Genomic DNA, 27,681 nt, shown 5'->3' with positions numbered 1-27,681 from the left:
TTTGGTTTTGTGACATATATGCTAGCTTGAAAAATGGGTGTCTGATTATTTCTGGCTAGGTACTCTCCTGACATAATCTAATGTTTTGCTTTCGTTGTAAAGCCTTTTTGAAATCGGACAGTGTGGTTAGATAAAGGAGAGTCTTGTCTTTAAAATGGTGTAAAATAATCATATGTTTGAAAAATGGAAGTTTTCGGATTTTCGAGGAGTTTGTATTTCGCGCCACACCCTATCATTGGATATTGGAGCGGTGTTCCGCTAGCGGAATGTCTAGATGTAAGAGGTTAATGTGCTTCTTCTTGAGCCACTCCTTTGTTGCCTTGGCCGTGTGTTTTGGGTCATTGTCATGCTGGAATACCCATCCACGACCCATTTTCAATGCCCTGGCTGAGGGAAGGAGGTTCTCACCCAAGATTTGACAGTACATGGCCCCGTCCATTGTCCCCTTTGATGCGGTGAAGTTGTCCTGTCCCCTTAGCAGTAAAACACCCCCAAAGCATAATGTTTCCACCTCCATGTTTCATTGGAAAACTTCAGACGGGCATGTATATGTGCTTTCTTGAGCAGGGGGACTTTGCGGGCGCTGCAGGATTTCAGTCCTTCACGGCGTAGTGTGTTACCAATTGTTTTCTTGGTGACTATGGTCCCAGCTGCCTTGAGATCATTGACAAGATCCTCCCGTGTAGTTCTGGGCTGATTCCTCACCGTTCTCATGATTATTGCAACTCCACGAGGTGAGATCTTGCGTGGAGCCCCAGGCCGAGGGAGATTGACAGTTCTTTTGTGTTTCTTCCATTTGCGAATAATCGCACCAACTGTCGTAACCTTCTCACCAAGCTGCTTGGCGATGGTCTTGCAGCCCATTCCAGCCTTGTGTTGGTATACAATCTTGTCCCTGACATCCTTGGAGAGCTCTTTGCTCTTGGCCATGGTGGAGGTTTGGAATCTGATTGATTGATTGCTTCTGTGGACAGGTGTCTTTTATACAGGTAACAAGGTGAGATTAGGAGCACTCCCTTTAAGAGTGTGCTCCTAATCTCAGCTCGTTACCTGTATAAAAGACACCTGGGAGCCAGAAATCTTTCTGATTGAGAGGGTGTCAAATAAAATGCAAATCAATTTATAACATTTTTGACATGTGTTTTTCTGGATATTTTTGTTGTTATTCTGTCTCTCACTGTTCAAATAAACCTACCATTAAAATTATAGACTGATCATTTCTTTGTCAGTGGGCAAACGTACAAAATCAGCAGGGGATCAAATACTTTTTTCCCTCACTATTTCCACATAATTTCACTACCTCATGATGCAATCTATTTTGTGAAGTGCACCAGTCCCTCCTGCAGCAAAGCACCCCCACAACATGATGCTGCCACCCCCGTGCTTCACGGTTGGGATGGTGTTATTCGGCTTGCAAGCGTCCCCCTTTTTCCTCCAAACATAACGATGGTCATTATGGCCAAATTAGTAGGACTCGTTTTACTGTGGATATAGATACTTATGTACCTGTTTCCTCCAGCATTTTCACAAGGTCCTTTGCTGTTGTTCTGGGATTGATTTGCATTTTTTCGCAGCAAAGTACGTTCATCTCTAGAAGATAGAACGCGTCTCGTTCCTAAGCAGTATGACAGCTGCGTGGTCCCATGGTGTTTATCCTTGTTTGTACAGATGAACGTGGTATCTTCAGGTGTTCATCTTCATTTTTTTTCAGAGGTCTTGACTGATTTATTTTGATTTTCTCATGATGTCAAGCAAAGAGTTTGAAGGTAGGCATTGAAATACATCCACAGTACACCTACAATTGACTCAAATGATGTCAACTAGCCTATCAGAAGCTTCTAAAGTCATTACATCATTTTATGGAATTTTCCAAACTGTTTATAGGCACAGTCAACTCAGTGTATGTGCAAATCAACTGCTCAGCCCACAACCGTAAGGTTCTCCAGAGGGTAGTGAGGTCTGCACAACACATCACCAGGGGCAAACTACCTGCCCTCCAGGACACCTACACCACCCGGTGTCACAAGAAGGCCAAAAAGATAATCAAGGACAACAACCACCCGAGCCACTGCCTGTTCACCCCGCTATCATCCTGAATGTGAGGTCAGTACAGGTGCATCAAAGCTGAGACCGAGAGACTGAAAAACAGCTTCTATCTCAAGGCCATCAGACTGTTAAACAGCTATGACTAACATTGAGTGGCTGCTGCCAACATAAAGACTCAAATCTTTAGCCACTTTAATAATAAAAAATTGGATGTAATAAATGTATCACTAGTCACTTTAAACAATGCCACTTTATATAATGTTTACATACCCTACATGACTCATCTCATATGTATATACTGTACTCTATACCATCTACTGCATCTTGCCTATGCTGTTCGGCCAATGCTCATCCATATATTTATATGTACATATTCTTATTCATTCCTTTACACTTGTGTGTATAAGGTAGTTGTTGTGAAATTGTTAGATTACTTGTTGATATTACTCTACGGTCAGAACTAGAAGCACAAGCATTTCACTACACTCGCATTAACATCTGCTAACGATGTGTATGTGACCAATAAAATTTGATTTGATGTCAATTTCTGACCCACTGGAATTGTGATACAGTGAATTATAAGTGAAATAATCTGTCTGTAAACAACTGTTGGAACAATTACTTGTGTCATCCACAAAGTAGATGTCCTAACCGACTTGCCAAAACTATAGTTTGTTAACAAGAAATTTGTGGAGTGGTTGAAAAACGAGTTTTAATGACTCCAACCTAAGTGTATATAAACTTTTGACTTCAACTGTAGCGCCAATCTTGTGTATTTTATTTTATTCCTCTTGCGTTACAATTGGAATTTTTTCTTTAACTCTGCATTGTTGGGAAGGGCTTGTAAGCTAGCATTTCACTGTAAATTCTACATGAATTGTATTCGGCGCATGTGACAAATAAAATTTGATTTGAATAATAGTGGGAGGCTCTTACACTGTGCGATAGTACCAGTTCATGAAGATGAATGACATGGCTGCCAAGAAGAGCAACACAGCTAAGATAATGATGGCCATCTGTAGCGTAGTGAGGTCATCAGGTGCTCTCCCGCTGACGGCAGGCTGTACATCCAGGATGTTGTAATTCCTGAACAGGTTCTTCAGCTGTTCCTTGTTCTCATCAATCATCTGAATCACCCTGTCCACCACAAGACCAGGGAAGGAGAGACAATGGGCTCAGCACAAAGAGGAGTATACTTAAACATGTTTTTTGTGTAGTAACAATGTAATGACATAGAAATATAATTACTATGATGGGTTCTGACTCCTAAACTTGAAATAATGAGTGCCATAGTCTGGTTTCTACACCAGAAGTTAATGGTTATCTGTAGGAAGAATGTTTATGGTGTGGCAATTAAGCTTGGAATGTACTGAGTAAAGGAAAGGCAATCACATTGTTGCAGTCACTGATAAGGGTGGAGAGAGGTGATTTAGTGAGGAATGGGGGTCGAGGTCAGCTCACATTAAATTAAGGGACAAGGAACAGTTTTTTGGCCGCATCACTTAACTTCCTGCCTAGCAATAAAGATGTAACGTTTAGAGGGAAGGCGGACACCAGACCCAAATTGGGATATATATACTGGGGCTGGTGGAAACATATCTTTTATTTATTTTTATTGTACATTTTTATTTATTTTTTCTTAATATTGCGGAAAGATTGTTGCTTCCATCAATGTAATTGTCTGCATCATTTCCAATCCCCCATGTATTTTTTTGGTAAAAATATCCACATACATACACGTACATACCCATACATATACATACGCATACATAAATGTTCATATATATATATATAATCATACATACATACAGTCAGAAGTTTACATACACCTTAGGCAAATACATTTAAACTCAGTTTTTCACAATTCCTGACATTTAATGCTCGTAAAAATTCCCTGTCTTAGGTCAGTTAGGATCACCACTTTATTTCAAGAATGTGAAATGTCAGAATAATAGTAGAGAGAATGATTTATGTCAGCTTTTATTTCCTTCATCACATTCCCAGTGGGTCAGAAGTTTACATACACTCAATTAGTATTTGGTAAAATTGCCGTTAAATTGTTTAACTTGGGTCAAATATTTCAGGTAGCCTTCCACAAGCTTCCCACAATAAGTTGGGTGAATTTTGGTCCATTCCTCCTGACAGAATTGGTGTAATTGAGTCAGGTTTGTAAGGCCTCCTTGCTCGCACACATTTTTTCAGTTCTGCCCACAAATTTTCTATGGGATTGAGGTCAGGGCTTTGTGATGGCCACTCCAATACCTTGACTTTGTTGTCTTTAAGCCATTTTGCCACACCTTTGGAGGTATGCTTGGGGTCATTGTCCATTTGGAAGACCCATTTGCGATCAAGCTTTAACATCCTGACTGATGTCTTGAGATGTTGCTTCAATATAGCCACATAATTTCCCTTCCTCATGATGCCATCTATTTTGTGAAGTGCACCAGTCCCTCCTGCAGCAAAGCACCCCCACAACATGATGCTGCCACCCCGTGCTTCACGGTTGGGATGGTGTTCTTTGGCTTGCAAGCCTCCCCCTTTTTCCTCCAAACATAATGATGGTCATTATGGCCAAACAGTTCTATTTTTGTTTCATCAGACCAGAGAATATTTCTCCAAAAAGTACGATCTTTGTCCCCCTGTCCAGTTGCAAACAGTAGTCTGGCTTTTTTTATGGCGGTTTTGGAGCAGTGACTTCTTCCTTGCTGAGCGGCCTTTCAGGTTGTGTCGATATAGGACTTGTTTTACTGTGGATATAGATACTTTTGTACCTGTTTCCTCCAGCATCTTCACAAGGTCCTTTGCTGTTGTTCTGGGATTGATTTGCACGTTTTGCACCAAAGTACATTCATCTCTAGGAGACGACAGAACGCGTCTCCTTCCTAAGCGGTATGACGGCTGCGTGGTTGCTACTTGCGGACTATTGTTTGTACAGATGAACGTGTTACCTTCAGGCGTTTGGAAATTGCTCCCAAGGATGAACCAGACTTGTGGAGGTCTACACTTTTTTTCTGAGGTCTTGGCTGATTTCTTTTGATTTTCTCATGATGTCAAGCAGAGGCACTGAGTTTGGTAGGCCTTCAAATACATCCACAGGTACACCACCAATTGACTCAAATTATGTCAATTAGCCTGTCACAAGCCTCTAAAGCAATGACAACATTTTCTGGAATTTTCCAAGCTGTTTAAAGGCACAGTCAACTTAGTGTATGTAAACTTCTGACCTACTGGAATTGTGATACAGTGAATTATAAGTGAAATAATCTGTCTGTGAACAATTGTTGGAAAAATACTTGTGTCATACACAAAGTAGATGTCCTAGTCGACTTGCCAAAACTATAGTTTGTTAAGAAGAAATTTGTGGAGTGGTTGAAAAACTAGTTTTAATGACTCCAACTGTATATACATATACATATTTTTTTTTAGAATATACCTTTATCATTCCCTGCAAGCCTTACCACCCTTCTCCAATTGGAGTAAACTAATAAACAATAACACTTAGGCTTCTACCTTCAGTTTATACATATTATACACATTTTACAGACACAATCTATTTTACAATAGTTATATTTTGTTTGTTTTTAGTCCTTCCTCTATTTCTCATGTCCATCCAGTTTGATTTCTTTTTGTAACTGTGCTATTTCTCAAAATGTCTGAACCTATATACATTTTACAGACCCTGTATGTTTTACATTGGTTATCTTGTTATTTGCCCCAACCTTCAGCTCCATTCAACCCCTCCCATCTATCTCTTAATACCATCCATTTTGGATTTCTATTTGCCATATATATTTCAAATGTGCTGTGATGATTCACAAAAGTACTGAACCTTTCTATTTTCATAGCTTCTACAGATTGTAAATTAAAGATAAACATTTTTGCTAAAATAACTATTATATTATCGATTGATTGACTATGGTTTTTCAAATTACCCAGTATTGCTATCTGCAGCGTTAGTTCTAGACAAATGTCGTAATTCTTCAGCCATTCTTGGACCTGTGACCAAAAACGAGCTACATATGGACAGTTCCAAAATAAATGATCTAATGACTCTGCTTCCTCACAGCAAAATCTGCAGAGCTGGGAAGATTGTATCCCCCATATATATAACATTCTATTGGTTGCAAGAATTTTGTATAGTAACTTAAATTGAAAAATTAGATGTTTTGAATCTGGCATTGTTTTGCGTGTCAATTCATAAACCATGTGCCATGGAATGGGTACATCGAAAATCTCTTCCCAACTATTTTGCAATTTATATGGCACAGCTGTCAATTTTTTGGTCCTTAAAATGAAATTGGTATATGGTTTTATTTATCACACTTTTCTTTAACCATTTATGTTCTTTAATGTAGGGCCGACAGACAAGTTCCTTACTTTTTTGCCCTTCTACTTGCCTCTTCCATTTTTGTGTTAATGCTGCAATTAGTTGGTTGTAATTTTGGGTAGAGCAGACATTTCCATATGTCTGTGTTAGCTGCATGTATGATATAACACCACCAGTCCTATTTATGATATAATTCACAAAATTATACCTTTTTTAAACATTTAATCAAAAAATATGTTTTCAATTAGTATGTTTGAGTTTAACCACAATATTTGTTGTATTATTTGTTCTGTCTTTTCAGGTGAATTAAACTGAAATTGCAACCAACTTTCTAAGGCTTGTTTGAAAAATAACGATATTTTGGAGAATATTTCCTTTTCAAACAACCGAAAGTGTGTAACGGCCGTCGTACGTAGTGGACCAAGGTGCAGCGGGTTGAGTGCTCATGGTGCCATGGTCCAGCCCCATCCAGGATCTCCTCCCATGTCCAAGTTTCCGTATAGTCCACATAATTCTTCTGTTGCTCCTTACCCCGCTGCTTGGTCCATTTGTGGTGGGATGTTCTGTAACGGCCGTCGTACGTAGTGGACCAAGGCGCAGCGGGTTGAGTGCTCATAGTGACTTTATTGAACACGTAACAAACAAAACAAGAAAACAATTGAACGAACAGGATTGCAGGCTAAACACACAGCTATGCAACCACAACTTCCCACAAAGGGACAGGCGAAACAGGGCTACCTAAGTATGACTCTCAATCAGCAACAACGATGTACAGCTGTTCCTGATTGAGACCCATACCAGGCCAACACAAAGAAATACACAACATAGAAAACCATAGAAATACAAAACATGAACATTACCCAAAAACCCCGGAACACATAAATCAAACACCCCTCTTACATAAATACATATCCCATAAACCCCGAACCACATAAAACAAATACCCCCTGCCACATCCTGACCAAACTACAATAACCAATAACCCCTTATACTGGTCAGGACGTGACAGTACCCCCCCCCCCCGAAGGTGCAGACCCCGGATGCACCTCACACAAAAATAAACACAAAATAAACCCCCCAAACTAAAGGGAGGGAAGGGAGGGTGGCTGCCGTCACTGACGGTTCCCGTGCTACACCCCCCCCCCCCAATCCTCCTACTGTGGAGGTGGCTCAGGCTCTGGCCTTAGTCAACCACCTAACCTGTCCACCCCCGCTGAATACCTTTGGCTGAGGCACGTTGCTGTAGACCTCGGGCAGAAGGACAATTCTGGGAGCTCTTGAATGTAGGGCGACTCTGGGAGCTCCGGACTGTAGGCTGTCTCACTCGGTGCTGGACTGTGGGCCGTCTCACTCGGTTCCGGATTGTGGGCCGTCTCACTCGGTTCCGGACTGTGGGCCGTCTCACTCGGTTCCGGACTGTGGGCCGTCTCTCTTGGTTCCGGACTGTGGGCCATCTCTAGATGGGGCACTGTTGTCGGACACTCTGGACGGGGCACTGTTTCCGGACACTCTGGACGGGGTACTGTCACCGGAAGCTCTGGACGGGGTACTGTCGTCGGAAGCTCTGGACGGGGTACTGTCGTCGGAAGCTCTGGACGGGGTACTGTCGTCGGAAGCTCTGGACGGGGACTGCGCACTGAAAGCCTGATGCATGGGGCTGGTAGTGGAGGTACCAGACTGGAGGCACGCACCCCAAGGCTAGTGCGAGGAGCAGGAACAGAACGAGTTGGACTGGGCTGACGCACTGGAGGCCTGGTGCGTGGGGCTGGTACTGGAGATGCCAGACTGGATACACGCACCCCAAGGCTAGTGCGGGGAGCAGGAACAGGACGAGTTGGACTGGGCTGACGCACTGGAGGCCTGGTGCGTGGGGCTGGTTTTGGATGTGCCAGACTGGAAACACGCACCTCAGGGCTAGTGCGAGGAGCAGGAACAGGATGAGTTGGACTGGGCTGATGCACTGGAAGCCTGGTGCGTGGTGCTGGTACTGGAGGTACAAGACTGGAGACACGCACCTCAGGGCTAGTGCGAGGAGGAGGAACAGGACGAGTTGGACTGGGCTGACGCACTGGAAGCCTGGTGCGTGGTGCTGGCTTGTGGATGTGCGAGACTGGAAACACGCACCTCAGGGCTAGTGCGAGGAGCAGGAACAGGATGAGTTGGACTGGGCTGACGCACTGGAGGCCTGGTGCGTGGTGCTGGCTTTAGATGTGCCAGACTGGAAACACGCACCTCAGGGCTAGTGCGAGGAGCAGGAACAGGACCTCCTGGACTGGGCTGATGCACTGAAGGCCTGGTGCGTGGTGCTGGCTTTGGAGACGCCAGACTGGATACACGCACCCCAAGGCTAGTGCGGGGAGCAGGAACAGGACGAGTTGGACTGGGCTGACGCACTGGAGGCCTGGTGCGTGGGGCTGGTTTTGGATGTGCCAGACTGGAAACACGCACCTCAGGGCTAGTGCGAGGAGCAGGATCAGGATGAGTTGGACTGGGCTGATGCACTGGAAGCCTGGTGCGTGGTGCTGGTACTGGAGGTACAAGACTGGAGACACGCACCTCAGGGCTAGTGCGAGGAGGAGGAACAGGACGAGTTGGACTGGGCTGACGCACTGGAAGCCTGATGCGTGGTGCTGGTAGTGGAGGTACCAGACTGGAGACACGCACCCCAAGGCTAGTGCGAGGAGCAGGAACAGAACGAGTTGGACTGGGCTGACGCACTGGAGGCCTGGTGCGTGGGGCTGGTACTGGAGATGCCAGACTGGATACACGCACCCCAAGGCTAGTGCGGGGAGCAGGAACAGGACGAGTTGGACTGGGCTGACGCACTGGAGGCCTGGTGCGTGGTGCTGGTTGTGGATGTGCCAGACTGGAAACACGCACCTCAGGGCTAGTGCGAGGAGCAGGAACAGGATGAGTTGGACTGGGCTGACGCACTGGAGGCCTGGTGCGTGGTGCTGGTACTGGAGGTGCCAGACTGGAGACACGCACCTCAGGGCTAGTGCGAGGAGGAGGAACAGGACGAGTTGGACTGGGCTGACACACTGGAAGCCTGGTGCGTGGTGCTGGCTTTGGATGTGCGAGACTGGAAACACGCACCTCAGGGCTAGTGCGAGGAGCAGGAACAGGATGAGTTGGACTGGGCTGACGCACTGGAGGCCTGGTGCGTGGTGCTGGCTTTAGATGTGCCAGACTGGAAACACGCACCTCAGGGCTAGTGCGAGGAGCAGGAACAGGACCTCCTGGACTGGGCTGATGCACTGAAGGCCTGGTGCGTGGTGCTGGCTTTGGAGACGCCAGACTGGATACACGCACCCCAAGGCTAGTGCGGGGAGCAGGAACAGGACGAGTTGGACTGGGCTGACGCACTGGAGGCCTGGTGCGTCGTGCTGGCTTAGGAGACGCCAGACTGGATACACGCACCTCAGGGCTAGTGCGAGGAGCGGGAACAGGATACACTGGGCGCACTGGCGGTCTTGAGCGCAGTACTGGCACCACCCTTACTGGCTGGATGCCCGCTTCCCCCTGGCAAATGCGGGGCGCTGGCACCGCACACACCGGCCTGTGAATGCTCGGCCTCAACGCCGTGGGCAACACCCCATAGCACGGGACCTGACCAATAACAGGCTGCCTCCGATAAGCACGGGGAGTTGGCTTGGGGCTTAACCCTGGCCCAGCCAAACTACCCGTGTGCCCCCCCCATTTTTTTTTATTGGGGCTGCCTCTCAGGCTTAAATGCCAACCGTGTATATAGAGCCTCATATCGGCGCTGCTCTGCCTTGGCTGCCTCTATCTCCTCCGGTGGGCGACGATATTCCCCAGCCTGGTGCCATGGTCCAGCCCCATCCAGGATCTCCTCCCATGTCCAAGTTTCCGTATAGTCCACATAATTCTTCTGTTGCTCCTTACCCCGCTCCTTGGTCCATTTGTGGTGGGAAGTTCTGTAACGGCCGTCGTACGTAGTGGACCAAGGCGCAGCGGGTTGAGGGCTCATAGTGACTTTATTGAACACATAACAAACAAAACAAGAACACGATCGAACGAACAGGATTGCAGGCTAAACACACAGCTATGCAACCACAACTTCCCACAAAGGGACAGGTGAAACAGGGCTACCTAAGTATGACTCTCAATCAGCAACAACGATGTACAGCTGTTCCTGATTGAGAGCCATACCAGACCAACACAAAGAAATACACAACATAGAAAACCATAGAAATACAAAACAAGAACATTACCCAAAAACCCCGGAACACATAAATCAAACACCCCTCTTACATAAATACATATCCCGTAAACCCAAACCACATAAAACAAATACCCCCTGCCACGTCCTGACCAAACTACAATAACCAATAACCCCTTACACTGGTCAGGACGTGACAAAGTGAGCAGTTGTAATCTGAATAAAGTGAAAAAGGCCATTCTTGAACATGGGGTGAGACATTCCCACCAATCTACTAGAGAACCAGTTTGGATTGAAGTATAACTTTGTATGACTGATGCCTTTAGTGAGAGGTCTAATGCTTTAATATTTAACCTGTTGGGTCTAGGGGGCAGCATTTGCACGTCTGGATAAAAAAAATGTACCCGATTTAATCTGGTTACTAATCCTACCCAGTAACTACAATATGCATATACTTATTATATATGGATAGAAAACACTCTAAAGTTTCCAAAACTGTTTGAATGGTGTCTGTGAGTATAACAGAACTCATTTGGCAGGCAAAACCCTGAGACATTTTCTGACAGGAAGTGGATACCTGATGTGTTGTATTGACTTTAAACCTATCCCATTGAAAAACACAGGGGTTTAGGAATATTTTGGCACTTCCTATTGCTTCCACTAGATGTCACCAGCCTTTACAAAGTGTTTTGAGTCTTCTGGAGGGAGATCTGACCGAACAAGAGCCATGGAACGTTGATGTCCCATTAGACACCTGGCGCGCTAGTTCATGTTGGGTACCCTCGTTCCAATACGTTATAAAAGAGTATGCATTCGTCCACCTTGAATATTATTCATGTTCTGGTTAAAAAAGGCCCTAATGATTTATGCTATACAACGTTTGACATGTTTGAACGAACGGAAATATATTTTTTCCCCTCGTTCATGACGAGAAGTCCGGCTGGCTTACATCATGTGCTAACGAGACGGAGATTTTTGGACATAAATGATGAGCTTTTTTGAACAAAACTACATTCGTTATGGACCTGTGATACCTGGAAGTGACATCTGATGAAGAGAATCAAAGGTAATGGATTATTTACATAGTATTTTCGATTTTAGATCTCCCCAACATGACGTCTAGTCTGTATCGCAACGCGTATTTTTCTGGGCGCAGTGCTCAGATTATTGCAAAGTGTGATTTCCCAGTAAGGTTATTTTTAAATCTGGCAAGTTGATTGCGTTCAAAAGATGTAAATCTATAATTCTTTAAATGACAATATAATATTTTACCAATGTTTTCTAATTTTAATTATTTAATTTGTGACGCTGACTTGACTGCCGGTTATTGGAGGGAAACGATTTCCTCAACATCAATGCCATAGTAAAACGCTGTTTTTTGATATAAATATGAACTTGATAGAACTAAAAATGCATGCATTGTCTAACATAATGTCCTAGGAGTGTCATCTGATGGAGATTGTAAAAGGTTAGTGCATCATTTTAGCTGGTTTTATGGTTTTGGTGACCCTGTCTTTGACTTGACAAAACATTACACACAACTCTTGTAAATGTACTGTCCTAACATACTCTAAATTTATGCTTTCGCCGTAAAACCTTTTTGAAATCGTAAAACGTGGTTAGATTAAGGAGATGTTTATCTTTCAAATGGTGTAACATAGTTGTATTTTTGAAAAATTTGAATTTTGACATTTATTTGGATTCAAATTTGCCGCTCTTGAAATGCACCTGCTGTTGATGGAGTGCACCACGGGTGGCACGCTAGCGTCCCACCTAGCCCCAAGAGGTTAATCATTTCTGCCTTCCGAATTCATATTGGTTATATAAGTAGGTCCTTTTAATTTTGTCTGGCTTGCCATTCCTAATAAAATTTATTATTTTTTTGTTCATATCATTTAAAAAGCATGTCACTATGTGTAGGCAAAACCATAAGCAAATTTGTAAACTGTGATATGACTAAAGAGTTAATCAGGTTGATTTGTCTTTGTTTGGAAACGTCTTTGTCTTATGCAGCTGTATGACCCAGTGGGTGAATAAACTTGGTTTGAGCTTTACTAATCGTCCGTGAGTTTTTACTTGGTTCATTTAGAACCTACACTAAATATGGGAATGGGGACTGTCCGTTCTACTAATTATATTTCTATAGGTAATAACATGATAATAAACTATACTGCCAGGCAGCAACTGACTTTTCCACATCCAGGATGCGGTTGGTGTGCTTGTTGACCACGTGTATGAGCACATCTGTCTGAGCAAAGTTCACTCTGCCCTTCTTGTCCACGTGGAACTGAGCAGAAACAGAGGAAGGGAATGACAAAGGGGGTTAGTGGGAGATACACATTTCATACGTAATTTTATACACATGCATGCACACACGCACACACTTGCACAAGCACACACATGCACACACACTCACACATCCCTGAAACCCTTACCTACCTGCACATCGTCCGTGTTGACTATGGCTCCGGTGATGTTGGACAGCAGGTTGATAAACTCCTCCTGGAACTGTCGTACCCGCTCTGGTATCTCGTTGATGACGATCTTCACCCGCTGGTCGTCCCGCAGGATGTAGATGCCCACCATGGCGATGTCACTGTGGCCTGCCAGGTCCCGTGCCAACACCTCCACCACGAAGTAGCCCGGGTCGTAAGCCGTGAACAGGTCAAAGGTACGGATGATCCCATCTGTCTCTCCTAAGGGTTATCAACAGGTTCAGGGCCAATTCCACTGTGATTCAAATCAATATTTAGAATTGAGACATATATCCCCTATAGGTGGGGGTTATCAACATTGTTGGAGCCCAATTCCATTTCAATTATTTCAATATTTAGTCAATTCATCACCTTGATTGAAATTGAATTGATCCCAACCTTGGTTATCAAGGAACAATAGGCAGAGAAGGTTAACAACAGGCCAGGGGCCAATTCCTTTTCAATTCAATTAATCTCCTCAATTCTGAATTGAAATTGAATTGATTCTAACATTGGTTGTCAAGGATTAACAAGGGAAACTATACAAACACAGAGGAGCTAATAGTCATGCTAGGCAGTAGGCAGTGACTGACCTATGATAAAGCCGTTTCCTATGTCCTCAGTGTCATTGGACTGGAGTTTAATGTAGCGGATGGACAGGACATGGTACAGCACCAGGCTGTTGTTCCCTACATCGTTGTCTATGGCCTGTACCCGAATCAGATCTGAGCCTACCTTGGCATCAGCAGCCACACCTGAGAGAGAGAAAGAGATAGAGAGAGGGGGAATGAAAGTGAGAGAATGCACATAGACACACAACCTCAACACACACACACACACATTTACCCCTCCCACAGTTTATGTACAGTACCTGTAGTGTACTCTAGCTTGGTGAAGCGTGGTGGCTGGTCGTTGATGTCCTCCAGGTAGATTCTGACCTCCTGTAGGGTTGGGTCACGGCTGGGGTCAAGTGCTCTTTCCCAGGCTGACCTTTGACCCCTAGTAGGGGCCCAGTTCCTGTGGCTCGAGGCCTTGACGATGATGGAGTACACTGAGATGTCCTCACGGTCCAGATCCTTCTTCACCTTCAGTACGCCCCCTGGGCTCAGGCCAAAGTTACCTTCAGTATCTCCCCCTATAAGGGCACGATTGGAAATCAGTGTTACGTCCATATTCAATAGACAGCAGCACCAACATGCAGCAACCAAAAATATATTTAATTATTCCGTATTAGTACTAATGGACTGATATTTATGCATTGTCCGGTATGGATGAATCAGTGTGTTTATTTGTGTATGTGTGTGTAGTGTAGTGTTGTGTTGTCCTCTCCACAGACCTGCTATGAAGAAGTAGACTACAGCATTGGAGCCTTCATCTGCGTCCACAGCTCCTGTCACGTTACCCACTACTGTCCCTGGAGTAGAGTGCTCTGCCACAGACAGAGTCTGGTACGGCAGGCTGCCTCGCTGAGAGTCAGACAGACAGACAGATAGATGAGCACACACACACACAGATACATGGGCCAGATGTAAGACAAAATCGTTACACATATGAAACAGAGACATTAGCCTTGTTTATACTTGGTTCTAGCATGCATCTTCTGTCCTGATTATTTCCACTTTCAGATTATGCCCACATTTTCAGACAGGTGTAGACGATTAAAAGACGCATTGTGATCCGATTGTGATCATATCTTCCAGACCCCCTCCAGAGGTAGTCAGGCACGCTTTGTATCTGGATGTCTTACAAGTGTACTGTAGATGGATCTGGACAGTGAAACCATTTAAAATATCATAATCCTGCCTTCTAAAATCATTGACAGGTGGCACCATTTACATATGGCATCAATTTGGGTCTTAGAATAAATAAATACTATTTTGAAATAATAGCTGTCAAATAGTTTGCATACAGGGAGGGATCAGTAAAATGTGGTCAGAATGCGGACACAATGGACAGATATGAGACACATTGTAATACCATCTGTAGGCATATTTCTGAAATTGTGGGCCAATCAGAGTGTGGACAAGATCAGGACAAAGGACGCATGTTAGCGCTAGGTATAAACATAGCTATTGACTAATATACAAACACAGTACAGTACACAAAACTACCAAATAAAACACAACCCTAATCACAGACAAACATCAAATATCTAGAGATTTAAAAAGGTGGTTTGATCACACAAAAGAAACATAAAAATACTTGGTATAGAAAAAATATTATGGTAAGGTATCAAATGGTAATGTATAAACCCATAGTTATACTTATAGCTGAGGAGTCCAGGGCTATGTTTCATTGCAATAAGATGAGTCTGAATTAGGGCAGACTGGCGGGAATCTTCCTTGCATGAGACACCGCCCAGCATCCTAACTCTCCTCCACTCACCGGGGGCTTAAAGAAGACAGGCTCGTTGTCATCAATGTCCAACAGCGCAACCTGTAAGGGCTGGGTGGTCTCATAAGGCACGGGCTGACCCAGGTCATAGGCCACAATAATCAGCTGAGGGACAGGACACAGTCCTTTAGTCAGACATAAACAATACACGTACACACAAGCATGCACACACACATGCATGCACACACACACAAGAATGCATATTACACACAAGAATGAATGCACACACACACACACACACACACACACACACACACACACACACACACACACACACACACACACACACACACACACACACACACACACACACACACACACACACACACACACACACACACACACACACACACACACACACGCGAATACACACATATAAACACACACACAATACAAACACAATATATCATACGTTGCATATCAGCTTGTTCATTCCTGTCTGGGCTGAATCCTGACATGAAATCCGGCAGGCCTACATCAAACTTGAATGCATATCTCCCATTGACATGAAGGTACACGTATGATTCAAGTTCTCGCTAGCTACAAGTGCATATTTCAAGTTAGAATTGGGCCCAGTCAGTCCACTCACACTGTGCAGGGCCTGCTTCTCTCGGTCCAGTTTGATGGCGGTGGTGATGACTCCTGTAATAGCATCAATGTGGAAGTTATCCCAGTCTCTGTTCCCAGCTCCTGTCTGGAGGAAGGCATAGCGCACCTCTCCATTCACCCCTTCATCCCCATCTGTCGCAAACACCTCATACACCAGCAGGCCTGGGGGCTGCTCCTACAAGGGGGGAGGACAGACACATCATTGAGATTTTAGATATTCTGTTTGTATGCAACTGCAGAGAATTTTACAGTAGCAATGTGTGTGTAGTGGAGCAACACATTCATACTGTACATGCCCCAAAATAATTTATATATTCTTCAATTATTACTATCCTGCTAGGGACCACTAACAAACACCATACTGTAGTACCACCAACATGCACATGCAAAAACACACACACACACACACACACACACACACACACACACACACACACACACACACACACACACACACACACACACACACACACACACACACACACACACACACACACACACACACACACACACACACACACACACACCCTCCATGATGTGCATGATGGTGCCGTTGGTGGGCCTGACGAACATGGGCCTGTTGTCGTTGACGTCTATGACGATGATGTGTAAGGTGGCGGTGCCCCAGAGGGGTGGTCTGCCCTGGTCTGTAGCCACCACCGTCAAGTTAAAGTGCTCAAAGGACTGCAGCAGACGGAGAGAACGCACCAGACCTGTGTCAGCGTCCAGAGAGAAGGCATCTGATAACACCATAGAGAGGGAGAGAGAGAAAATAGTGAGAGAATGTAACCAACAGTTAATCAGAGGCAGGGAGAAAGTGAGACAAAACGTGTAAATGTTAAACAGTGGGTATCCAGGATTTTGTTCTAGCCCAGCACTAACACATCAATTTATCATGAAGATAATAATATGTTGAATTAGTGGTGTTAATGCTGGGCTGGAACAAAAGCCTCTCACAGTATAGATGATGGTAAGGGTGTGTGTGTTTGTGTTTGTGTGTGTGTGTGTGTGTGTGTGTGTGTGTGTGTGTGTGTGTGTGTGTGTGTGTGTGTGTGTGTGTGTGTGTGTGTGTGTGTGTGTGTGTGTGTGTGTGTGTGTGTGTGTGTGTGTGTGTGTGTGTGTAGGGCTCCAACCTGCCCCTGGGCCCTGCATGCTGTAAGAGAGCAGGCCGTTCTGCCCCTCGTCCAAGTCAGTGGCAGTCAGCGTGATCACAGACGTCCCACTGGGCTCGTTCTCAAACACACTGGTCTCAAAGACCCGCTCTGAGAAACGCGGACGGAAGTCATTCACATCCAGAACGGTCACCAAGACCTGAGAGAGACAGAAAAATATTATGTGGTCCTGTGTTGATCAGTTAGTAAGAGTGTGGCTGGCGCAAGCAATACCAATGTTGTGGTGTCAGGCCCCACAGGGATCATAATAAACACACTACCAATGCTGTGATATATTTTGAATGTACACCACACCAAAAGTTTGGGTCACTTAGAAATGTCCTTGTTTAAGTACATTAGAGTGTCTAGTTTGAGAAACAGACGCCTCACAAGTCCTCAACTGGCAGCTTCATTAAATAGTACCCGCAAAACACCAGTCTCAACGTCAACAGTGAAGAGGCGACTCCGGGATGCTGGCCTTGTAGGTAGAGTTGCAAAGAAAAGTGCCATATCTCAGACTGGCCAATAAAAAGAAAAGTTGAAAATGGGAAAAAGAACACAGACACCGGACAGAGGAACTCTGCCTAGAAGGCCAGCATCCCGGAGTCGCCTCTTCACTGTTGACGTTGAGACTGGTGTTTTGCGGGTACTATTTAATGAAGCTGCCAGTTGAGGACTTGTGAGGTGTCTGTTTCTCAAACTAGACACTCTAATGTACTTGTCCTCTTGCTCAGTTGTACTCCGGGGCCTCCCACTCCTCTTTCTATTCTGGTTAGAGACAGTTTGCGCTGTTCTGTGAAGGGAGTATTACACAGCGTTGTATGAGATCTTCAGTTTCTCTGCAATTTCTCGCATGGAATAGCCTTCATTTCTCAGAACAAGAATAGACTGACGAGTTTCAGAAGAAAGTTATTTGTTTCTGGCCATTTTGAGCCTGTAATTGAACCCACAAATGCTGATGCTCCAGATACTCAACTAGTGTAAAGAAGGCCAGTTTTATTGCTTCTTTAATCAGGTCAACAATTTTCAGCTGTGCTAACATAATTGGAAAAGGGTTTTCTAATGATCAATTAGCCATTTAAAATTATAAACTTGGATTAGCTAACACAACATGCCATTAGAACACAGGAGGGATGATTGCTGATAATCGGCCTCTGTACGTCTATGTAGATATTCCATAAAAGATCTGCCGTTTCCAGCTACAATAGTCATTTACAGCATTAACAATGTCTACACTGCATTTCTGATCAATTTTATGTTATTTTAATGGACAAAAAATTAGCTTTCTTTCAAAAACAAGGACATTTCTAAGTGACCCAAACTTTTGAACGGTAGTGTAGATATTCCATAAAAAAATATGCCGTTTCCAGCTACAATAGTAATTTACAACATTAACAATGTCTACACTGTTTTTCTGATCAATTTGATGTTATTTTAATGGACCAAAAAATTGCTTTTCTTTCAAAAACAAGGACATTTTTATGTGACCCCAAACTTTTGAACGGTAGTGTACATTTACATTCACATTTTAGTCGTTTAACAGACACTCTTATCCAGAGTGACTTACAGTCAGTGCATTCAGATAAGTTTACTTATGTTCTACTACAGTATGAATCCCACCTGAACAGAGTTCTCTCGTCGGTTGTTGGGGCTGCCGCCAGGGTTGTCCCTAGCGATGGCTGTCAGGGTGAAGTGGTCTTTAGTCTCTCTGTCCAGTGGAGACAGAATATAGATGTCACCCTGAGAAGAGAAGGAGGAGGAGGAGCAGGAGCAGAAAGATCATTATTAAAACAAAGTACAGTGAACGGGTCAGGAGGTGCAATAAACTACGGAAGAGTATTAGGGCCAAGTGAAGTTAAAAATTAAATAAACAGTGATGGTGGTGGTACTTGGAAATGTTTCTTTTTGCATGATAATACTTAAAAAAATTGTCAACACTGAGACTATTTGGAATATTTTGAGAATAAAGTCTGAATACAATTTTTAGAATAAAGTGGCAATATTTCGAGAATAAAGTGACAATATTTCGAGAATAAACGTGACATTTTATATTGAGAATAAAGTTAAAAAAAATTGAATAAAGTCACAGTTATATTTCAAGATTAAAGTAGGGGATTTGGTTAACTGCATGTTTCCCTGGCTCCATGTTGCTGTGCTCCCCACCATTGAAATGCCTGCAGTTGTAAATCTATACCTTATAATTGGCCTAATAACAAGGAAATCCTTTCTCTTTTAGCACATAATAACCATATGATTATAAGTAGGCCTATTAGGACCTGGAAGAGGTTGTGCCACAGATTTGGTTCAGAAGGAGGAACCACACGGACACAGATAAGATATTTAATCCAAGTCTGTGTGGTTACATGCAGTACATACAGTAGGTATAGATAGGTGGGTTGTGTGTGTATGCAGGTGTGTGTGTGGGGTGGGTCTAATACACTCGTCCAAACAGGTGTCACACACACACACGCACAGTATCCTCAAAGCAATACCATTCTAACGACCATGGTGCATTGTCAGACTGCGTAGAGACATGGAGTTGCGTACATCAGACCCTGTCATGGTGCCCTTCGAATTCGCTACAATGTCTGGGCTGAATCAATCGCCTCCATTTGCCAACAACATGCATAGCATATTTTAGAGAGTAACAGCTAGGCCAGCAGCCTATATGTCGAAACAAAAGGTTAACGTTTTATGTTGGCTAACTTCTAATGAAGTAGCCTCATAGACCTATGCTTATTATCTTGTGAATGTAGTAGGTCATGGATTGCGTGGAGAAGGATTGCACGTCCCTGTTGGGCTCAAGGGCTGCCCTCAAACCCATGACCTAAGCAAACTTAGGTATGACATGCCAGCAACAAATGCTGACACTACACATCCAAGTATATCGGACCAAATTATGAAAGACAAGAATTGCATTTTTAAATTCCGTAAAGTCAGTGTGGAAGAGGTGAAAAAATTATTGTTGGCAATGACAAGCCACCGGGGTCTGACAATCTGGATGGAAATTTACTGAGGATAATAGCAGATGATATTGCCACTCCTATTTGCCAAATCTTCAATTTAAGCCTACTAGAGAGCGTGTGCCCTCAGGCCTGGAGGGAAGCTAAAGTCATTCCGCTACCCCCTTTACTGGCTCAAATAGCCGACCAATCAGCCTGTTACCAACCCTCAGTAAACTTTTGGAAAAAATAGTGTTTGACAGAAAACAAATTGACAACAGAATTTCAGCATGCTTATAGGGAAGGACACTCAACAAGCACAGCACTTACACAAATTACTGATGATTGGCTGAGAGAAATTGATGATAAAATGATTGTGGGGGCTGTTTAGGCCCCTTGCTTTTTCAATTTTGACTAACAACATGCCACTGACTTTGAGTAAAGCCAGAGTGTCTATGTATGCGGATGACTCAACACTATACACTACAGTGACTGAAATGACTGCAACACACAACAAAGAGCTGCAGTTAGCTTCAGAGTGGGTGGCAAGGAATAAGTTAGCCATAAATATTTATAAAACTAAAAGCATTGTATTTGGAACAAAACACTCACTAAACCCTAAACCTAAACTAAATCTTGTAATAAATCATGTGGAAATTGAGCAAGTTGAGATGACTAAACTGCTTGGAGTAACACTAGATTGTAAACTGTCATGGTCAAAACATATTAATGCAGTAGTAGCTAAGATGGGGAGAAGTCTGTCTATAATTAAGCGATGCTCTGCCTTCTTAACAACACTATCAACATGGCAGGTCCTACAGGCCCTAGTTTTGTCGCACGTTGTATACGGTTCAGTCGTGTGGTCAGGTGCCACAAAAAAGGACTTAGGAAAATTGCAATTGGCTCAGAACAGGGCAGCACGGCTGGCCCTTGGATGTACACAGAGAGCTAATGTTAATAGAATGCATGTCAATCTCTCCTAGCTGAAAGTGGAGGAGAGATGGATGGCTGAAAGTGGAGGAGAGATTGACTTCATCACTACTTTTATTTATGAGAGGTATTGACATGTTGAATGCACCGAGCTGTCTGTCTAAACTACTGGCACACTCGGACACCCATGAATACCCCACAAGACATGCCACAAGAGGTCTCTTCACAGTCCCCAAGTCCAGAACAGACTATGGGAGGCACACAGTACTACATAGAGCCATGACTACATGGAACTCTATTCCACATCAAGTAACTGATGCAAGCAGTAAAATTAGATTTAAAAAACAGATAAAAAAACACCTTATGGAACAGCAGGTACTGTGAAGCAACACAAACATTGGCACAGACACACACACACACACACACACACGGTAACATACGACCTATACATACACATGGATTTAGTACTGTAGATTTGTGGTAGTGGTGGAGTAGGGGCCTGAGGGCACACAGTGTGTTGTGAAATCTGTGAATGTATTGTAATGTTTTTAAAATTGTATAAACTGCCTTAATTTTGCTGGACCCTAGAAACAGTAGCTGCTGCCAAAGCAGCAGCTAATGGGGATTCATAATGAATAGAAATACAAATACTTTGAAGAATCTCAAATATAAAATATATTTTGATTTGTTAAAATCTTTTTTGGTTACTACATGATTCTATAAGTTCCTCGGTGTATACATCACTAACAAACTGAAATAGTCCACCCACACAGACAGTGTGGTAAAGAAGGAGGCTGAAGAAATTTGGCTTGTCACCTAAAACCCTCACAAACTTTTACAGGTGCACAATTGAGAGCATCCTGTCTGACTGTATCACCGCCTGGTACGGCAACTGCACCGCCCACAATATTATGAATGCTACAACCTTCCCTGTCTGTCTGTTGTAAAGGATATTGAAGTTGCACGAGCAGGACAGTCACTACACTTTGGACACATTTTGTTTGATGATGAAGGCTATTCTTTATAGTTGCAGCCATATCGTAGTTTCTGAATAGATAACATTACTAAACTGCCTGTCTGCCTCCTGAGCAGCTTAGCTAATATTTGCAATGAATGATCAAAAAACAACATTCAGTTGCTGTTTTGCTGCATGCCACCTCTAGGCAGCAAAACGTTCTAGGCAGCTGAGCGTGTATCCAGACTGGTAAAAAGAGTCTGACAATGGGAGAGATCGTTTTGCATCGCCCGGTGTGGCGGATGAATCAGAATTAGCATAGATAATTAAGATATTTTATTTGCATAATATGCTTATGTGAGATACTTGTCATATGTGAATGTATCTGTTAAACCATGTGAAGGGATGGCGTGATTCATGGGGAACCAATTACTTGTCTCCACAATGTCTGTGCACAAGTCACTCCCTCCTTTGGCATTGGGGGAAGGTGTATGGCAGTGTCTGGACCATTGTATGTCCCCTCTGATGTTGCACTTATCTTGGGATAGTGTATGACCTAGAGGCTCACTCCCCTCAGTGAGCTTGTCCAGGAGTGGAGTCAAGAGGGAGTTTACTTGAGATGGGAGTATCTAGAGTTGTCAATTGATTTATGCCATTGGATGAGCTAATGGTTCTGTTCTATACCGTACCAGGGAGAGACGGTTCCAGTTTGGAGTAGGAGGACCAGACACTGGTCTATACAATGAACACTGTTGACACAGCAGTTGCTGTCTGCTATGTTTTATAGATATCTTTCATACAAAACTTAACCTTGTGACCCATTCTATGCATCTGTGGTTCATCATGTACATTGAGAGGGGTGTATCTTGGCTATAAAAGATCTTTGTACTTTTGTGTAGTCACTTTTCAATGGTTCATTAGAGATAGCGCATCATTGAAAGGTTTGCAAAAAGCTCTTAACCTGTTATGGCTAGGGGGCAGTATTTTCACAGCCGGATGAAAAACGTACCCGATTTAATCTGATTATTACTCCTGCCCAGAAACTAGAATATGCATATAATTATTAGCTTTGGATAGAAAACACTCCAAAGTTTCTAAAACTGTTTGAATGGTGTCTGTGAGTATAACAGAACTCATTTGGCAGGCCAAAACCTGAGAAGATTCCATGCAGGAAGTGGCCTGTCTGACAATTTCTTGCCCTTCTTGATTATCTCTATCCATTACAGAGGATCTCTGCTGTTACGTGGCACTTCCTACGGCTCCCATGGGCTCTCAGAAGGCGGCAAAAAGCTGAATCGTGGCTTTGCAGGCTCTGGCTGAAAAAAAGTAGCGCGTTTGGGTAGTGGCTGGTTACAGTACTGTGAGACTCAGGCGCGTGCCCGCGTCGACAGAATGCTTTGTTTTCTTTCGTCTGTTTACCTAAACGCAGATTCCCGGTCGGAATATTATCGCTTTTTTATGAGAAAAATGGCATAAAAATAGATTTTAAACAGCGGTTGACATGCTTCGAAGTACGGTAATGGAATATTTAGAAATCTTTTGTCACGAATTGCGCCATGCTCGTGACCCTTATTTACACTTCGGATAGTGTCTTGAACGCACGAACAAAACGTCGCTATTTGGATATAACGATGGATTATTTTGGACCAAACCAACATTTGTTATTGAAGTAGCAGTCCTGGGAGTGTATTCTGACGAAGACAACAAAGGTAATCAAACTTTTGTAATAGTAAATCGGAGTTTGGTCAGGGCTAAACTTGGTCGGTGTCTAAATGGCTAGCCGTGATGGCTGGGCTATCTACTGAGAATATTGCAAAATGTGCTTTCACCGAAAAGCTATTTTAAAATCAGACATATCGAGTGCATAGAGGAGTTCTGTATCTATAATTCTTAAAATAATTGTTATGTTTTTTGTGAACGTTTATCGTGAGTAATTTAGTAAATTCACCGGATGTTTGCGGGGGGTATGCTAGTTCTGAACGTCACATGCTAATGTAAAAAAGCTGGTTTTTGATATAAATATGAACTTGATTGAACAAAACATGCATGCATTGTATAACATAATGTCCTAGGGTTGTCATCTGATGAAGATCATCAAAGGTTAGTGCTGCATTTAGCTGTGGTTTTGTTTTTTGTGACATTATATGCTAGCTTGAAAAATGGGTGTCTGATTATTTCTGGCTGGGTACTCTGCTGACATAATCTAATGTTTTGCTTTCGCTGTAAAGCCTTTTTGAAATCGGACAGTGTGGTTAGATTAACGAGAGTCTTGTCTTTAAAATGCTGTAAAATAGTCATATGTTTGAAAAATGGAAGTTTTCGGATTTTAGAGGAGTTTGTATTTCGCGCCACGCCCATCATTGGATATTGTAGCAGGTGTTCCGCTAGCGGAACGTCTAGATGTAAGAGGTTAATTATTAAAGATGTAGTTATAAGTATAACTCTGACTGGTGTGTGAAGTTTGTAACTCTCCTCATTTGGTAATGCAGAAATTAGCCACCACACCAGTGCCATAGTTATGTCACATAATGTATGGTGCCACCAGTCTGCTTGCAGTTGTCAGTTATTGTCAGGTATGTGGATGATTTTATTCAGGAACGTTTCTTGGGCTACTTTGATGTGTCAAGTGGGCGAGATGCACAGTCTGTTTGACTTTGTGAATTATGGGATGTCTGAATTTAACTTCATGGAGAAACTTGTTGCCCAAACCTACAATTAAGCACCTGTAATGGAATGGTGATCACCACTCCACTCCGCTACCATTGTTAACTATTTCCTGACATGAAATGAAGCCACGTCTCATGTGCCCACTCATCCACTGGCACGTTGAATGTTTCCTCTCCAAGCACTGTGAGTACCCCTATCAATTTTCTCTCATTACTAGTCTGAAGAGAGAGAAAGAGAGAGAGGAGTTTCTAAATGTTTTTTGTTGATATTGTTGATATTGATTTTGTTGATATTGTACTGCAGAGTCAATCACACACACAAACACAATCATATTATTACACATCAATATTTTTACTCCTTGCTTGGACTAACTCATTATTAGCTCCTTTTTATAACTGTGTAGTGTATTGTGTTATTGTTTTTTTGTCTTCCCAGTCAAATCCTGTCTTGCCCTCAGTGGAAGAGTTGAGCTTTTCTCTAACACCATCCATCCATGATGAGCCTGTCCTGCACTGAAGCCTAATTATATGTGTTATTGTTTTTACCATCAAGGACCAGCGTTTTAATTAATACTTTCAAGTGATATCCCAAAATAAATTATATTTAATATGAACACCTCAACCCCTGTCCTGCACTGAAGTCAAGCCTCTGAACACCTCAACTCATGCGTCATACCCTCATTCAATCACTGATCCATTCCCAACACTGTGTAAGTAGCCCTCTCATTCCTATTCCCCATAATATTGTACTATACATTTATATTTTATTTAACTTTTAATTAACTAGGCAAGTCAGTTAAGAACAAATTCTTATTTACAATGACGGCCTACCCCGGCCACACTCTACCCCGGACGATGCTGGGCGCCACCATATGGGATTCCAAATCACAGCCGGTTGTGATACAGCCTGGAATCGAGCCAGGGTCTATAGTGATGCCACTAGCACTGAGATGCAGTGCCTTAGACCACTGCGCTACTCGGGAGTCTTTATTAAATGCTTTAGTTTAAAGTAATTAGTTTGACGATTTTTGAAACACGCTTTGTTATTTCTGTGCATTCCGTGCCTATATCGTGGATCTCCCATCCTCCTAAATGTTCAAGTCACAAACCTCCATTGGTATCTATAGCCACTCCGTTATTATTATTTATCACCTCCCAATGACATCTTCAGTGTGTACAGACAAACTGTTATTTGTAACATTCTGAACTCCTCCTTTATTAGTTGTGTGATAAGTCAACATAGATGAGTTAGTTCATTTTCTTTGAAAGAGAAAGAGTACAAGAGAGAGTGAAAATGAAAGAGAGGAGAGAGTGTTTTGTGTGTGTGTATGTGTGTCTGTGTTTGTGTGTGTATGTATGTGTGTTTGTACATAAGTGAAGTGCTTGGATTGGACAGGTGCACACCGGTACTGAGTAATAGCACTCTACTGTTTGTGTACCGGTACTTCTTATAGAATATTGGCTTAAAAGTTCCAGCTCCTAAATATAAACAGTACTATCACCCAAAAATGAGTGCCAGCAACAATTTGTGAAGTGCAGTGATACGTGAAGTAAAAAAGTGAAGTCCACTTCAAGCACTACAAAGTGTGTGTGTGTGTTTTAGAACTCACAGTGGAGGGAGTGATGCCAAACTTGCCCTCTCCATCTACTAGGCTGTACTCGATGACAGAGAAGAGGCCAGAGTCTGCGTCTGTGGCACTGACTCTGACTATGACCGTGCCCAAGTCAACATCCTCAAACACTGGCTTCTGCAAAGGGACATCAGCATACACACAGACAGAACACCTTGATGTAATTGGCTCAGAACAGGGCAGCACGGCTGGCCCTTGGATGTACACAGAGAGCTAACATTAATAAAATGTTTTTCAATCTCTCCTGCCTCAAAGTGGAAGAGAGATTGACTTCATCACTACCTGCATTTGTGAGAAGTATTGACATGTTGAATGTACCAAGCTGTCTGTTTGAATTACTGGCACACAGCTCGGACACCCATGCATACCCCACAAGACATGCCAACAGAGGTCTCTTCACAGTCCCCAAGTCCAGAACAGACTATGGGAGGCGCACAGTACTACATAGAGCCATAACTACATGGAACTGTATTCCACATCAAGTAACTCATGCAAGCAGTAACATTTTATGACAAAAAAAAATAGAGATAAAAATACACCTTATGGAACAGCGGGGACTGTGAAGTAACACAGACATGTGGTAGTAGAGTAGGAGCCTGTGGGCACACACTTAGTATGTTGTGAAATCTGTTGTAAATTTATTGTAATGTTTCAAAAAATTTGTTTCAATTTTGCTGGACCCCAGGAAGATTAGCTGCTTCCTTGCCAGCATCTAATGGGATCCATAATAAATACAAATACAAATGTCACTTTGATGTCTTGACTAATCCAATGAAATCAACATTAACTTCACAAATACATGTTACAATGCATTATACAGAAAACAAAAAAAGAGGACAAGAAAGGGGATGGGGCTGTCACAGTAAACAGTGGCAACAACAAAAACAAGACGAGTGCTCAAACTCAGACCATCACAGTAGAAATTATATCAAGTGAGTACTACTAATGGTGAAGCATTTTGCAGTGTATGTTATGAATCAGTATTTTTGGTACCTGGTAAGAGGGTTGTTTAAAGATGGGGTTGTTATCATTGACATCTACTATACGCAGGTAGACAGGAAGCTCAGCCACTCTGGGTGGACTGCCGTGGTCCTGGGCTCTCACTGTGAAGTTCAGCCACTGCACCTGCTCAAAGTCCACCGTCCGGTTGGCTACGATCTTACCTGCACAACAACACAATGGTTACCAGAACATTTCTCATCATCAATATACTAATCAAATTAATGATGTTTGCTTATAAAGGCTCATTACAGGCTTGGGCTGTATTATGTGTGTGTGTGGGTGCAGGTGTGTTTGTTTGTTTCAACTCTGGGTTCAATGTAAAAAAGATTTTACATGATGCACAATATGCTACATCCAATAATTTCAATCTG

The 27,681-nt window shown here is 43.1% G+C and overlaps 1 protein-coding gene across 1 annotated transcript in view; it reads right to left on the bottom strand.

The window, feature by feature from the left end:
* The window catches only part of LOC106579432 (cadherin-23), a 692,150-nt gene that overhangs the window by 38,353 nt on the left and 626,116 nt on the right, over positions 1-27,681 (bottom strand). The window contains exons 50-62 of the mRNA XM_082965932.1: positions 27,302-27,471; positions 26,288-26,425; positions 18,805-18,924; positions 17,167-17,344; positions 16,559-16,773; positions 16,014-16,205; positions 15,416-15,529; positions 14,367-14,496; positions 13,902-14,165; positions 13,624-13,785; positions 12,996-13,252; positions 12,746-12,843; positions 2,983-3,183 (exon numbers count right to left, since the gene is read on the bottom strand). Coding sequence (XP_082822058.1) covers positions 2,983-3,183; positions 12,746-12,843; positions 12,996-13,252; positions 13,624-13,785; positions 13,902-14,165; positions 14,367-14,496; positions 15,416-15,529; positions 16,014-16,205; positions 16,559-16,773; positions 17,167-17,344; positions 18,805-18,924; positions 26,288-26,425; positions 27,302-27,471 — 2,239 coding nt within the window. The remainder of the gene's footprint in view (positions 1-2,982; positions 3,184-12,745; positions 12,844-12,995; positions 13,253-13,623; positions 13,786-13,901; positions 14,166-14,366; positions 14,497-15,415; positions 15,530-16,013; positions 16,206-16,558; positions 16,774-17,166; positions 17,345-18,804; positions 18,925-26,287; positions 26,426-27,301; positions 27,472-27,681) is intronic.

The sequence above is a fragment of the Salmo salar genome, chromosome 19 (assembly GCF_965601325.2).
Source record: "Salmo salar chromosome 19, fSalSal1, whole genome shotgun sequence".
Taxonomy (NCBI): Eukaryota; Metazoa; Chordata; class Actinopteri; order Salmoniformes; family Salmonidae; genus Salmo; species Salmo salar.
This window is presented reverse-complemented; position numbering and strand designations above follow the sequence as displayed.